The 13,691-nt window shown below is 35.3% G+C and overlaps 1 protein-coding gene across 1 annotated transcript; it reads right to left on the reverse strand.

The window, feature by feature from the left end:
* Positions 1 to 5,479: 5,479 nt before the first annotated feature.
* Positions 5,480 to 12,365, reverse strand: LOC113295378 (probable rhamnogalacturonate lyase B). The gene is made up of 16 exons (XM_026543715.1): positions 12,234 to 12,365; positions 10,719 to 10,902; positions 10,485 to 10,606; positions 10,327 to 10,377; positions 10,081 to 10,236; positions 9,851 to 9,970; positions 9,585 to 9,726; positions 9,303 to 9,482; positions 9,028 to 9,183; positions 8,828 to 8,934; positions 7,088 to 7,178; positions 6,835 to 6,976; positions 6,576 to 6,732; positions 6,355 to 6,471; positions 6,100 to 6,226; positions 5,480 to 5,992 (listed from the first exon to the last, which is right to left on the reverse strand). Exons 2-16 carry the CDS (start codon positions 10,857 to 10,859, stop codon positions 5,690 to 5,692), a joined length of 2,112 nt encoding a protein of 703 aa, XP_026399500.1. The 5' UTR covers positions 10,860 to 10,902; positions 12,234 to 12,365; the 3' UTR covers positions 5,480 to 5,689.
* Between the last annotated feature and the right edge of the window lie 1,326 nt (positions 12,366 to 13,691).

Genomic DNA, 13,691 nt, shown 5'->3' on the forward strand with positions numbered 1-13,691 from the left:
AAGCACAGTTTATTGGAATTTTTCTAGTGCGTTCGCACCCTTGAGAGCAACCTCATCTTTTTCACTAATGAATTTGTTGTTCCTTGCTTATAAAATCTGAATTGTCTCTTTATTCTCATGAAGACGACGTCTGAAGTTATTGAGTGTAGTCAATAGGGGTCTATGATACATTCTAAGAGCAATATACTTTAGTCTTAATTCTTCCAAACTAAGATTCTCAAGTCCTTTGGTAGGATAATTGTTTAAAGAATAATTGAGATGTTCTAAAAGAGTTTCCTCATCGGGAAAATTAGATGCCTCATCAGAAAGGTTATAAATGTCTGCGAACATAGAAAAATAAGAAGTGCGAATTATCATATAAAGCAAGGAAAATGGAATGATAAAAATTACATACCAATAAGTTCAACATTTCTTTCTCGGATTTCGCGAATAGCTTAGAGTTGGTAGAATTTTCAGATTTAAGTTTCGTATTTTCTCCCTTCAGCTTGAGAAGTTTCCTTTGGTAATATGAGGAAACCACATAAGATAAGCGAGATACCTGCGAAAATATAAGGAACGTATTATGTAATAAAAAGAAAGAATAGAAGTAATAATTAAAGAAAGTGCGAAGATGTGAACATTACCATAAACCAAGTGCATATTGGAAACTTGGGTTTATTACAGAAGAGATGGATCATCCAAAATGGGAGCATCGCAGACTTTAGAAACCATTCCAAAAGTACGTTGTAATTCATCATCATTAATAGCTGACATTGTATCAAAGAAAAGGGTAGATAAATCTTTCATGGAGGAGGAGATCGATGGATCTTCAGAAGCAAGAATATCATCATTGTTGGATTCAGGACTTGAAGAAGGGCCAAATTCTTTACGCTTCTTGGAAAGATTCGAAGAAAACATTTTTGATGAAGATTTAGACACAGGTTTCTTGGGTTGATTCTTAGCTTTACCCATAGTTTTAACACCTGAAGTTTCAACCTGCGCGAATAACCAAGGTAACGAAAAGAGGCAACAATATTGTTAAAATTAGAGAAAGAATGTTCCTTACTTTGATATTCCGCGAAGATGACACATCGTGCGAAGTCTTGACCCTCTTATCCATATTCTTTGACTTAACAATATGGAATTGAAGGAGTAGGATAATAAGAAACAAAGAAAATAAAACTATGCAAAATTTAGAATACTTCTGCGAAAATCTCATACCGCTTTCTTATTCTCATCTTCGGACAGAGACAGTTTCCAAGGCTGATAGGCAAAAAATTTCTCAGGAAGGGGAAGATCGCAACCATCAGCATCTTTACCCGACACATAAGGACCTCCTAAGATTACAGGACAATTAAGCCAGCATGTGTCATTAGACCTGCGAGAAGTACTATTGGATATGTCGTTCCAATCTACATCTCGCATAATCTTCTCGTCCTCAAAAATGCCATCTTTTCTTCTTAAGCGAATGGCCCACTTGGTTGATTCATTCTTCATGATTGCAACATAGTAATGTTTGAAAAAATTATCAAGAGTATAATCAGCAGAGTTGATAGCTTTGTCACGGAACAATTCATTTCACACCTCATAAGAATAAGAAGTTCCTAATCATGCTACGCGACGCGAATATTCCAAAGCTATTCTGATAGCATCACCACTCAGCTAAAATATTCCCCTTGCGAATCGATCATCGGTTAAAATTTCATTGAATAAGGGGATTTCTGGATTATACAATGGGATAAGAAGATTATTCATAAGTTATCATCCTGATACGATAATCCTCTGATTAGTCCATTGTTCGGAATTGATTAACTCAAGATTGAGTTTGGATGAATAATCAGATTTAGAAGGAAGGGAAAGCGAATAACCTCTGGTATCAAATTCTTTCTTGAGTTTGGTAAATTTTATCTCCATCTTTTTGCCAGCAGGACCCATTATAAGAATGGGAATGATGGGTTTATAAGTAAAAATAAAAGAAAAAAAAATCTTGATCAAGATCAAATCAGTAAGATTATGATCAAATCAGTGAAATTGAGATTTGGTTACAAGGAAAAGAGGGGAAAACGCGGAGACTAATAAAGAAGATGTGGAAAGATGATAGACTGTAAAAAAAAAAGATGATGAAGAAAATTGCAGTAACAGGTGAAAAAGAAAGAAGAAGTAAAAATAAGAAAGAAGAAGATGAAGGAAGATATATAAGGAGATTCACTCTCGTTTCCCGAGGTTTATCTCATTTAATGCGAAGAATAAACAGATAGAAAAAAGTGGTTATAAGGACGTGTTAGATAATGAGTGGTCAAGAAGACACGCGTAAATTAAGAAAGCTCAAATTCCGGAAGTGTGTCGGCAAAGCAGAATATGAAAAGTTAAACATGTGCGATACTTTAGGATGGAGATTTCTTATATCGCTCACTCTATAAAGAGAACAACATGAGAAGAGGCAAAATGTAGGAGTGAAATATCGCACATTCATTATGTATGCGAAACAAAGATCATCTAACACAAGCGAAGATCATCGCACATAGCAAAATTGAGATGACGTATTTGATGATGTCAGGATAGTCACGAGTAAAATGTGATGATCTGTGCGAAGTGTAAAGATGCGAAGTTGAGTGAATGTATATGAGCGATTATAACGCACAGTGATTCCGAAAATAGGGAATCTATTAGCTGTCATCCACTATGTAAAATCCTATATAAAGGGAAGGGTTATCATGTAATGAGAGAGATCTCAGAGAGTGTGTCAGGCAAGAAATCAAGAGAGAGAAAGTTTATTTGGAGAGTAAGTAAAGTATTTGTATTAGCTTGTATCCAACTTAGGATTTTAATTATTAAATGAATGATTTTCATCATGATTTCTAATGTATTGTTTAGATTCTTGTATGGATGTGGTTGTAGGATTTTCTGCAACTACAAACACCATACCAAAAAAGATACTTTCAAAATAATTTTGGGGTTCCACAAATGCTTATCTGGAAAATCATGTAAACCCTCAGTCTCCAATGCCTCATAAGCACTTTCCACGGAAAAGCCTTTCCCCTTACCATAAATCCAATGCCTGCCATCTTCTGCCACCACCATATTAATCCTTTCTGCAGGGTCCCAAATCACTTCCAAAAAATTAACAACCTCTTGCAGCTCAGTTTCTGTCAAAATTCTTGAGAAGTTTAGGTTCCAAGACCCTTCAGCTTAGATGCACTCCTTAACGACTGCATTTTTCTTCTTTGAAATATGAAACAATGAAGGAAATAGAGATTTTAGTGAATTCTCTCCTACCCAGAAATCATCCCAAAAATAAATCTTGGTGCCATCTCCATGTACCACAGAACACCATGTTTTGAAAAGTCTATTTCCTTCAAAATTATAGACCACAAGCTAAAACAAACAGATTTGTTTATCTGATTAGGGAACAAAGTTACAGCTACCCCTCCAAATTTTTGGTTAATAAATCTTCTCCTAACAGCATTCTTCTCACTCCCATACATCCATATCCATTTTGAATACATAGCTTTGTTCACCAACTTCAACTTCTTTATCCCTATACCTCCTCTTGCCTTTGGAAGATTCACTCAGGACGAAGAAACCCAGCTCCTTTTTTTAGCAGTAACAGAAGAACCTCATAAGAAGTTCCTCATAATCTTTTCTAGCTTCTTAACCATACTATAAGGCATTTGAAACAAAGTGAGAGAATACACAGGAAAACTGGATAGAACACATTGAATCAGAATCACTCTTTGACCCTTAGAAAGACAAGTTCTCCTCCAAGCTCCTAACCTTTTGTGAAACTTCTGAATTGTATCATTCTAAAAACTTTTACATTTAGATTTACTACGCAAAGGAATTCCTAGGTAGTTCAAAGGAAAATCAGTTAAGGAACGACCAAATAACACAGCACAAACCTCCCCATTGTGCATTTGACCCATACCTACAATTGTGCTTTTTCTGAAATTGACCTTCAAACCAGAGATGGTTCCAAAATCCAATAAGATGCTCTTTAAATTATTGATCTGAAATTCATTATCTTTAAGGAACACAATTAAACCATTTGCGAATTGCAAATGTGTAATTTCAATACCTTGTTGAGGAACTTTGAACCCAGAAATAAGACCTTGAGCTGCAGCTTTTTTGAACATTAAAGAGAGTAACTCAACTACCATAATGAAGAGGAAAGGAGAGATGGGATCTCCCTGTCTAATACCTTTTTTGGCTCTTGAATAAATCAACGGCTTTACCTTTAAGCAAAACAACAAATCTTGGAGTTGTGATACACCGTTTAATCCATCTTCTCCATTTGCATCGAAAGCCAAATCTTGCCAGCAATGTATCCACACAACCCCAATTAACATTGTCAAAATCCTTCTCAAAATCCACTTTACAAGTAAAACCAGTTTCCATCTCCCTTAATTTTGAGTCAATCAGCTTAGAAGCAATCAAAATTCCATCATGAATCTGTCTTCCATGCACAAAAGCTCTTTGAAATTCAGAAATCAAAAAAGGAAGTACTACATTTATTCTCTCAGCAAGAAGCTTTGAAACAATTTTATAGATACTCCCAATGAGGCTTATTGGCCTGAAATTGCGCAAAGAAACTGCACCATTACACTTAGGGATTAAAGTGATGTTAGTGCAGTTTACCATCCAATCCATACTGCTAGTATTTTCAAATTCCTTCACCACTTTCATGAAATCCTCTTTAAGCACCTCCCAACCACACTTGTAAAATTCCATAGTGATGTCATCTGGACCTAGACTTTTGTTTGCACTAAAATTATCAATTACACTTTTAACTTCCTCTTCAGTAAAAGGCTTCTCAACATTTATATTGTCAGTAACTGATAAAAGAGGCATATCCATATTTTCAAAAGAAGGCCTAAGTTTAAAATTCTCAGTGAATAATGCAGAATAAAAACTTTTTGTCTCATCAGCTATTTTTTTCTTATCAGAACAAAGATTACCTTCAATCTTTAAACAACTGATACTGTTTTGCTTGTATTTGAAAGAAGCTAGCTGATGCAGATAACTTGATTAGCTTCACCATCTTTCCTCCATCTCTCCTTAGCCCTGTGAGCTAGTCTTCTAGCCAAAGTTATAGAAACTTCAGCATGCTTCAATTTTGCCTGCTCTCTAGCCACTACTTCATCATCATCCAACATATTAACTTCTTCTAAGCTATCCAACACATCAATTGTGAGCTCCAAATTGTCTTTGTGAGCTCCAAATTATCTAACTGGTTCTGAAAGTTGCCAAAAGTTGCCTGCTGCCAAGTCTTAATCAGATATTTGAGAGCTTGAAGCTTTTTTGCAAACACAAAACTTGGCTTTCTAACAAAAGTTAGATTTTTCCACCATATGTCAAGATTATACAAGAAATCAGGGTGAGTAAGAATGTAATTATCCAGTCTGAATGGGGACTTAATATTCTCACCAGAATTGCAGATAATTCCAACAGCATATATTTGGTATGACTAAAATATATTTATGACTCTTTTGGAGAAAGAATATACAACAAACCATAGCAACTGCATGGGAGAATTGATTAGGTTAACATTTAGATAAGTGGGATTCATTTCTCAGTTAGAATATCCTTTGTGACTCATTTCTTCGTTCTTGAATCCTTTTTCTGTACTACAGTGACATCAACAAGCACTTGTTTCTTTAGAGTACAAAACACTAGAACAATTTAATGGAGGTTCTTCAAAGTTACAGATGTCTTAAAAACTGGTTGTTCTTGTCTGGGTAAGATCCCCAGATAGCCTTGCTTCCGCACTATTTCTTTCATCTTTTCCTGGTGCTTCGAGACGTATATAGTCATACATTATGCCTAAAAACGGACCTGTACCTCTAACTTGAGAAAGAAAAATGGTATTTTCGCCATCTTTGAGCCAATCACTCTTTACATCAACATTAAACAACAGATACAGGCCATGAATTCCATGTCTCGCAATCGCATTATCCTTGTACAGTCCTCCAGTCGTGAAATGAGGAATTTCTGTACCCAAATTGTTGAATCGAATCTACTCAACGAAGAAAATGAAAAGACAATTATTAGCGCAACCTGTCAACAAGTTGAAACTAAAAGGAGAAACGAACAAACTTGAAATGATAAAAAGTTGGCATATACCTGCAATTCTGCTCCATGTGTGGATGCTAGTGCCACTCGCAACTTATAAATCGTGCCCTGATCAACACTATCTAGGTTGAACTTAATCTGCCATGTTGTTGAGTTGTACTTTTTTTCTCCCAACTTCCTGTTGAACAAGTAGATTTCCTTTTGCTTTTAGTATTGTCTCAAAACTCTGAGGTCCAGTGTAAATCCTGGACCGGCTAGGACTCATTTGGACTTGAATAGTGCAGTAAAAGATAAAAGAACCCCTACCGAGTAACCTGCGCGTAGAACCAATCTTTCTGGTAAGTGCTGCTGTTTATTGTGTAAACAAGGTCTGTGCTTGGATATAAAACACTATACTGCTCCCACAATCCATATTGTCTATACCTGAACAAATCAAATCAGAGAACAGAAGAAAAGTTAAGAATTCATGTTTCAATTTCAAATTTGGTCATATCTTTGTATTATCTATGTGAAACAACCTTCCTAACCTGTCTTGCTTCAAGTATAGTGGATTAACGTATTTAGGGTCAACATCTGGGATGAAAAACTCGGCTGCGGTTCTGTCAGGAATACCTATCTCCCACAACGTAGTGCCATTTCTTGGAGGCTCATAAACAAGGTCTTCATCCAATTCAATGGAATCTCCTGTTTTAATAGCGAATGGATATATATATATATATATCAGTAAACAAGCGGAAAACTGAAGTAATTAAAAGAAGGGAAATTGTTATATATATACAGACATACCTTCTTTAACTGTAATGAGATTTCCGTACTTGTAGTCACCTATGAAGCCAGGAACCCATGCATATAGATTGTAATCTCCAGAATGTACATTCTTAATTGTGAATGAACCATCAGGACCAGCTCTAGTCCAAAATTGATACCCCTGAATAATAGAAAGAAAATCAGTTTCTTTGGGTTGAAAATTCAAATCAGACATTGATATTTAAAAGTAGAAGTAGATAAAAACTTATAAACTAATTGATGGGTATAAGACCTTGCACTCCGTCTGCCAGGACCCAACTTCTCCTGGCAAAGCTAACCCAACGTAAGCATCTACTGCAGGTATATCTCCCTTGCTTGCAAACCTGAAAATACATAGAGAAGAAACAATGAATCGATCTTATAGCAATTTTCATACTTATTTGTGATATATATATGTACTGCAGGAGTACTCATTAATTGTCAGCGTATTCTTTATGTGTACCAGGATTCGAACCTAGCGTCTCCTGACAACATTAAATCCCCCAATGACATATTCACCCTTTGCACTCTTTTATTATTATCTTCTATAGCTTGTCTTTTGATATTGGGAAAATAATCGTTTGGTCATTTTTTAGGTGGGCCCATGTCTGTTTAATTTTTTGGGAAAACGCCTTTACTGTTTGGATCATAATTATTTAAAAATATTAAATAGACAAAAATACCCTTCCGTGTTAATTTCTACTTATTTTTTCGTATCAGCTCATTCGTCAAAATAAACTCCTATTAATTTCTACTTATTTTTCAGAAAACATATAAAACATAGTTCATTCCAGAAATGAACTCCATATAAAAAGCTACAAAAACAGAGTTCATTCCAGAATGAACTCCATATAAAAAGCTAAAAAAAACAGAGTTCATTCCAGAAATGAACTCCATATAAAAAGCTAAAAAAACACAGTTCATTCCAGAAATGAACTCCATATAAAAACCTAAAAAAAAAACAGAGTTCATTGGAATGAACTCCATATAAAAACCTAAAAAATAACAGAGTTCATTCCAGAAATGAACTCCATATAAAAACAGAGTTCATTCCAAAAATGAAGTTCATTTGAGTAATGAAGTTCATTCCAGGAATGAAGTTCATCTTAAGCAGCAGCAACAACAACAACAAAACGCATAAATCTTCATCTTCTTCATCATCTTCATCGACTTCACAAGTAGCAACAACATCAAATCTTCATTAACAACACCAAAAAAATCAAGATCCAAGATTAAGATTGAAGGTTATATTAGATTTCTTCATCTTTTTCTTCTTCTTTGTCATACACAACAGCAGAAAAATCTTCAAAAACTCCATCGTCTTCATCATCTCCATCTTTTTCAAAAGCAGCAGCAACAAATAGTGACGAAGAAACACAAAAATCTCCGTCGTCTTCATCATCTCCATCGTCTTCATCATCATATTCAACAGCAGCAGTAACAAATAGTGACGAATAAACCAAAAAATTCGTCGTTCTTCATCGTCTTCATGAGCAGCAACAGAAAAAAGAAAAAAATAGGGAGATAGAAACTAGATCTGAAAATAGGAGGAGAGAGAAAGGAAATCTGAAAATAGGAGGAGAGAGAAAGGAAATCTGAAAAAAATTCGTCGTTTTTTCTATATATATGGTCCCAAAAGGGTATTTCTGCCACTACAAGATGACATTTACATCATCCATGACATCACCCTAGGACCAAATGATAATTTTTAGGACCAAATGATAATTTATATTAGCAAATAGGACCAAACAGACAATTGACTAGGTCAATTGGACTAGACTCTCTCTAATATATTATTTGTAGGACCAATTGATATTTCATACTTTTAAGATCTTGTACGTAAAGGTTATATTGGGCATTAGTTAAAAGCGTCACCAAAATTAAGGATTCACCAAAAATATCTTCTTTTTTTTTATATATATATTAGTGTATGTATGTATAAGATAATTTCACACATTCTCTACTGTATTTGTAGATTACAAAAAGCAAATACCTGTCACGGATAAGTATTTTTCCATTGACTGTGCCTCTTTGATCAGATCTAGGATAGTCGGTGGAAGCTAGGAAATTATACGGCCACTTCTGGGCTTCTTGTTGCAGCTAAAAAGAAAAGAAAAGAATATAAATTTATTATTTCCAGATTGAGTTAGTGAGGAGAAATATTAACGAAGATCAGTCTAAATAAAACCGAACCTGTTCATTGGCGTCGTCCCACAATGCGCTTTCATTTGTACCTCGTGGAGCTGAATTAAGATATATGAATACCGGACCATACACTTTTTTCCAAGGTTCTCCATTTCCGAATATGGGTAATTTATCCTGGCCCATATAGTGGGAACTAAGAAACACCTGGGTGATGAGAAGTAGATAATGCAATCAATTCTTGATTCTAGTCTAGGACTGGCATTGGAAAAGGGTCTATATAGGTAGATTGTAGAAATATAGATGGAAGCTAGCTTAGAACTTACAGTGAGAGAATGAGGACCAACATGTGAGGTGAGTTCATGTCTTAGAGGACCACCACTTCGATATTCATCGCTCGGTGTAATATGCCAGAAACCTACTAGGGGGTCAGAGGCCTTAGAGCAAACCCACCCGTGAACCTTTATGTCTTCAATATTTTGTGCATACATGTACTTGTCTTCCACCTGCACATAATAGAATACAATGCATGCTTGAAACTTTGTGTAACAACTTAATTACCACAAACCCAAACAGGATAATTCAAGCAAGTCAATTATTTGAAGTACTTGGCCTTTTAGATCTGGTTCAACAGGGTCTACAAGAAGAGCTGCTTCTTTGAATTGTAGTAATTTGCCTCTTGGTGGTTCACGATCCTCTGGCAGTGGCATTCGTCTTTGTTGTGTCTTACTGATAGCCATATATTGAAACCTTAATATTTTGTATATCCCCACCGCGCCACAACAAAAGCAAAGTTAGGATTAGATTTTTCCATCCTTGGTTTCTATACGTTGCTGTAAAATATCAGTACGAGCAAGCTAGCTAGTTTTCTTACTTGTCTTTACGAAGCTTGAAGGCCACCCTAGTTCCATTGAGATTGAAATCTGGCATTCCATTTACGTGCTCATAGATGCCATATGTATAGAATCCTGATGAACCTTTTAACATTACATATCTGCAAGTTGTACAAAATTATTTAACCACTGATATTCCAACTCTCTCCCACTGGTATTGAGCATCAAAAAGAAGAACAACACAAAAATAGATGGATCGATCGGTTCATACCTTATGTCAAAGTTTAGGGGAGCCCAATCTGTGCTGTTGTTTTTGTCTGATATATGTGAAGAAGATGATGAAACCGAGGAATTCCATGTTCTTGTGAACGAAATTTCAACTTGACTTTCATTTTGAACTATTACATTAAAACTAGTTCCATTCATCCTGCAAAAGTCATTTCATTTCATGAATTCAAATGTTTTACTACTTTTGGTAATTTGATAATGTCATCGAAATCATTTTCTTTTAACTTACAGAAAATATGTTCCTTTGTTTCCCCTTTGGCTCCAGTTCAGATCCCAGTACCTATACATCCATCAATCAATTCAAGAAAAAAAAAGTCAAGGTTAAAATTAAAGTCAGAAGTAAGTGATATAGTTGATCAATAAGGGTAGCATAGCACAAATACGTACCCTCCATGATTGAATTCATTAATGCTTTCTAGCAAGTTATCGATACCGTTGTACTGAACTCCAGTGACTAATCCATAAGGATTAGATATATTCACTTGAACTAACCCATTATCCATCACCACCTTCAACGAACAGCAATAAAAAAAAACTCTTGAATGACCAAGAAAGTACTCCGGAACTTCGACAAATTGTATGCTAATGGAAAATAAAAAACGAAAACTAAAATTTACTCACGTGGTTGTCTTGTACATGCAATTTTACACCTTCATCAGGATTGCTCAAAGCAGATGTGTCCCATGCGTAATTGTTGATTAGAATTAACAATAACAAGTAACGCAACGTGCATGTACCAGAAGTTTTTACAGAAGACATCATTTCTGCAGCCTGTAAGTCCGCCAATGTTGGGATTTTGTGCACTCTAGGTAACAAGACAATATGTATATTAGGTCTTGTTAATCAAAAAAAAAAAAAAAATCAACCTGGAGAGCGAAAGTTACAAATGTCCGTCGACATTGATATTGTTTACACTAAATTGGTAATTACCGATCAAAAAAAAATATCTATACGAAATTCGTAATTGGTTATCATTAATTGATGAGGGAGAGAGAAAGGAGAATTTATTATATGATAGGAATAGGTAAGTTGAAGAGAGGTAGAAGGTGGGTGAAAGTCAGCTGTTGTTTCTGTTTTTGTTTTCCGAAAGAGAGAAACGGAGGATCTTTGTGAATAAAGGGATGTAAGCATCAAGCTTGAAAACATTTTCACTTTTTCAAAAACGTGAGAGAGGAATTTCTAAAAAATAATTATGCTGAATCTTACACTTCACCTACACCATGATGACAGATTATGCCTCACATTACACTTCACCTACACCATGATGACAGCTAAGGCTCAAAAGAGATTTTTAGGAAAATTACATAGCTGCAACGAGAGAGCCGCCAAACAGGGATATTCAAATGAGAGTGTTAATTGCTAACAATGTGAGGCATCAAGGTCTCCTATGATGATGGAATGTTAAGTTCGGAAGAAAATGCACGGCTGTAAGTGAAGCTCTTAGTTGGGCTAAAGCTAACCAATCAGAGGCTGATGTAAAGCTAATTATCCAATTAATCATAGGTGATGTTCCTTTAGTTTGACGCGAGAACAAGAACATTATCCAATAAATAAAGCATCTATTGTTAGGATTTATAATTTGCTTTTTAATTTTTCTTGAATAGATGATAATCAAAATCTCCAACGGGGTGTTTCTATATATATATTTTGAGAAGTTATTTTTCGATTTCTAAAAATAAAAAAAGATAGAAGTTTGGTTCCCAACCAAACAAACTCAAACTTCTGCTTTTCGCTTTTGGGGTTAAGGTTGATGAGGATTATAGGCTGAAGGATCCTAAATAACCATACGAAGTGGGACTAATAATCTCATCAATATTGATTATTCCTCCAATATTTCCACCCCTAATATGCAATTATCTTGCTAGAGATTAGACCTTTCTTTTCTCTTAATCCTCAATAACTTTAAACTCTGTTTTCTCTTAATCTTGTTTATTGAAGAAAATAAGATGGTTAATTGCTAACGATGTAGTATGTTTACGTGAAAATTAAGACAGCCGATTTTGGGTCATCCTCGTCCATCTCTGCTTCACACCAAAATGGATGTGCACCAGCATATATGTACGTTGTGCCATGATTAATTCCATTCGATACTAATCCAAATTACACAAACTTAATTGCTGATGTTGATAAACGTACCTTTTTAATCAATAGAATCTGTATACTACGTTTTTCAGAGTGCAAAACCCGCCATTGAACTTAATTAATCATGTGCCTGCTGCTTCTATTGTCTCTGCAACATTCTTTTGATCCCAAAGAGAGGGATGGAGAAAGTGAAATTTGAGGTGGTTATTTATATTAGAGAGGTATGAATCATATGATGCCACGTATTTTAACATTGTCTATGTGTAGAAAGAAAATGCCAGCTTAGAGAGAAAGGGAACCATTAAAAGATAACTAAAAAGTTTATATTTACAAGTCAAATGCCAGCTTAATCATGGCCACTTCGAAATAAATTCACAAGGTTTATATTTAGAGAGAGAGCTCCCTTCAAAAAAAAAAAAATGCCAGCTTAATCATGGCATTTCGAAATATTTAAATTTACAAGGTTTATGTTTAGAGAGAAAGCTTGCTTCAAAAAAAAAAAAACAGGGGAAACCTCCTTAAAATAGAATCAAAATGAAGCATGCGCTGGATTTTTTACTGTCTGTCCCCATGGCTGGTTTAAATCACCAAATTGGTGCGAGGCAATTCAGTGTAATACTATGTTATGGACTTGGTATCCCCTTGTTTGAATTAGACGGCTTGTCCCCCTTATGCAAGAGAGAGATAAATGTTTATGACGACCATGCGGTGCACTATACAAATGAAGTGGGGTTAAAATTTCGACATGATTTGGTGCGTGACACGATTGCAGACATGTCTTGCGGGACTGGAGTGCCGGCACCGAAATACGTTGACTTGGGTCTTCTTGTGAACGATGGTACTTCTCTAAGCCCAGCTGATGTTCTAATGCTCAATTGGGATAATCGTCGGGATGTTTGCATTGTTTCTCCCTTTGCTAGGAGTAATGGTCGTACTTTGGATGTGGGTCAAGCTATCAAGGATGTTGTTAGTCGCAAAAATATCAAGTATTTGGAAAAATGCACTTCGCCAGGCTACGGGTTTGGTGCTTTAGCCTTTACTACTTTTGGTGAGCTTGGTGACGCAACGGCATACTTTATTAAACGTCTTCGCAATTACATGGATATTCATGATGCTAATGTACGTGTAGGAAATTTCCTTTTTCGTAGGTTAAGTGTGGTCATTCAAAAAGGAGTTGGAGTCCAACTTGTTGCTCAGCTACCGTCTAATTTTTTGTCTGATGAGAATTCTTTCGAATAATTTTTCATAAAAGTTTTTATATCAATAAATATAAATAAAATTCAAATAGAACAACAACAACCAAAAAAAAAATCACGCAAAAGAGAAAAAAACTAATCATGTAAATTACATTCGAATTTATTTTCCTTCCTTCCTAGTTTGAGTCCTAAGCATGTAATTTCGAGGCCTACCACTACATGAGAAAAAAAATATACTTTGAAGTAAATGAAAAATCCTTTTATCCAACTATTTTACTTTAACGGATAAATTACCCACGATTAGCTAGTGTTAATT

Source organism: Papaver somniferum, chromosome 7 (assembly GCF_003573695.1).
Source record: "Papaver somniferum cultivar HN1 chromosome 7, ASM357369v1, whole genome shotgun sequence".
Classification (NCBI taxonomy): Eukaryota; Viridiplantae; Streptophyta; class Magnoliopsida; order Ranunculales; family Papaveraceae; genus Papaver; species Papaver somniferum.

Excerpts from the sequence above, each read along its gene's own strand:
- LOC113295378 (XM_026543715.1), bottom strand. The coding sequence starts at position 10,859 with ATGATGTCTTCTGTAAAAACTTCTGGTACATGCACGTTGCGTTACTTG. Across the intron at positions 9,483-9,584 it reads AACCAGATCTAAAAGGCCAA|GTGGAAGACAAGTACATGTA; the intron begins GTACTTCAAATA and ends TATTATGTGCAG. Across the intron at positions 7,179-8,827 it reads AAAATACTTATCCGTGACAG|GTTTGCAAGCAAGGGAGATA; the intron begins GTATTTGCTTTT and ends ATGTATTTTCAG.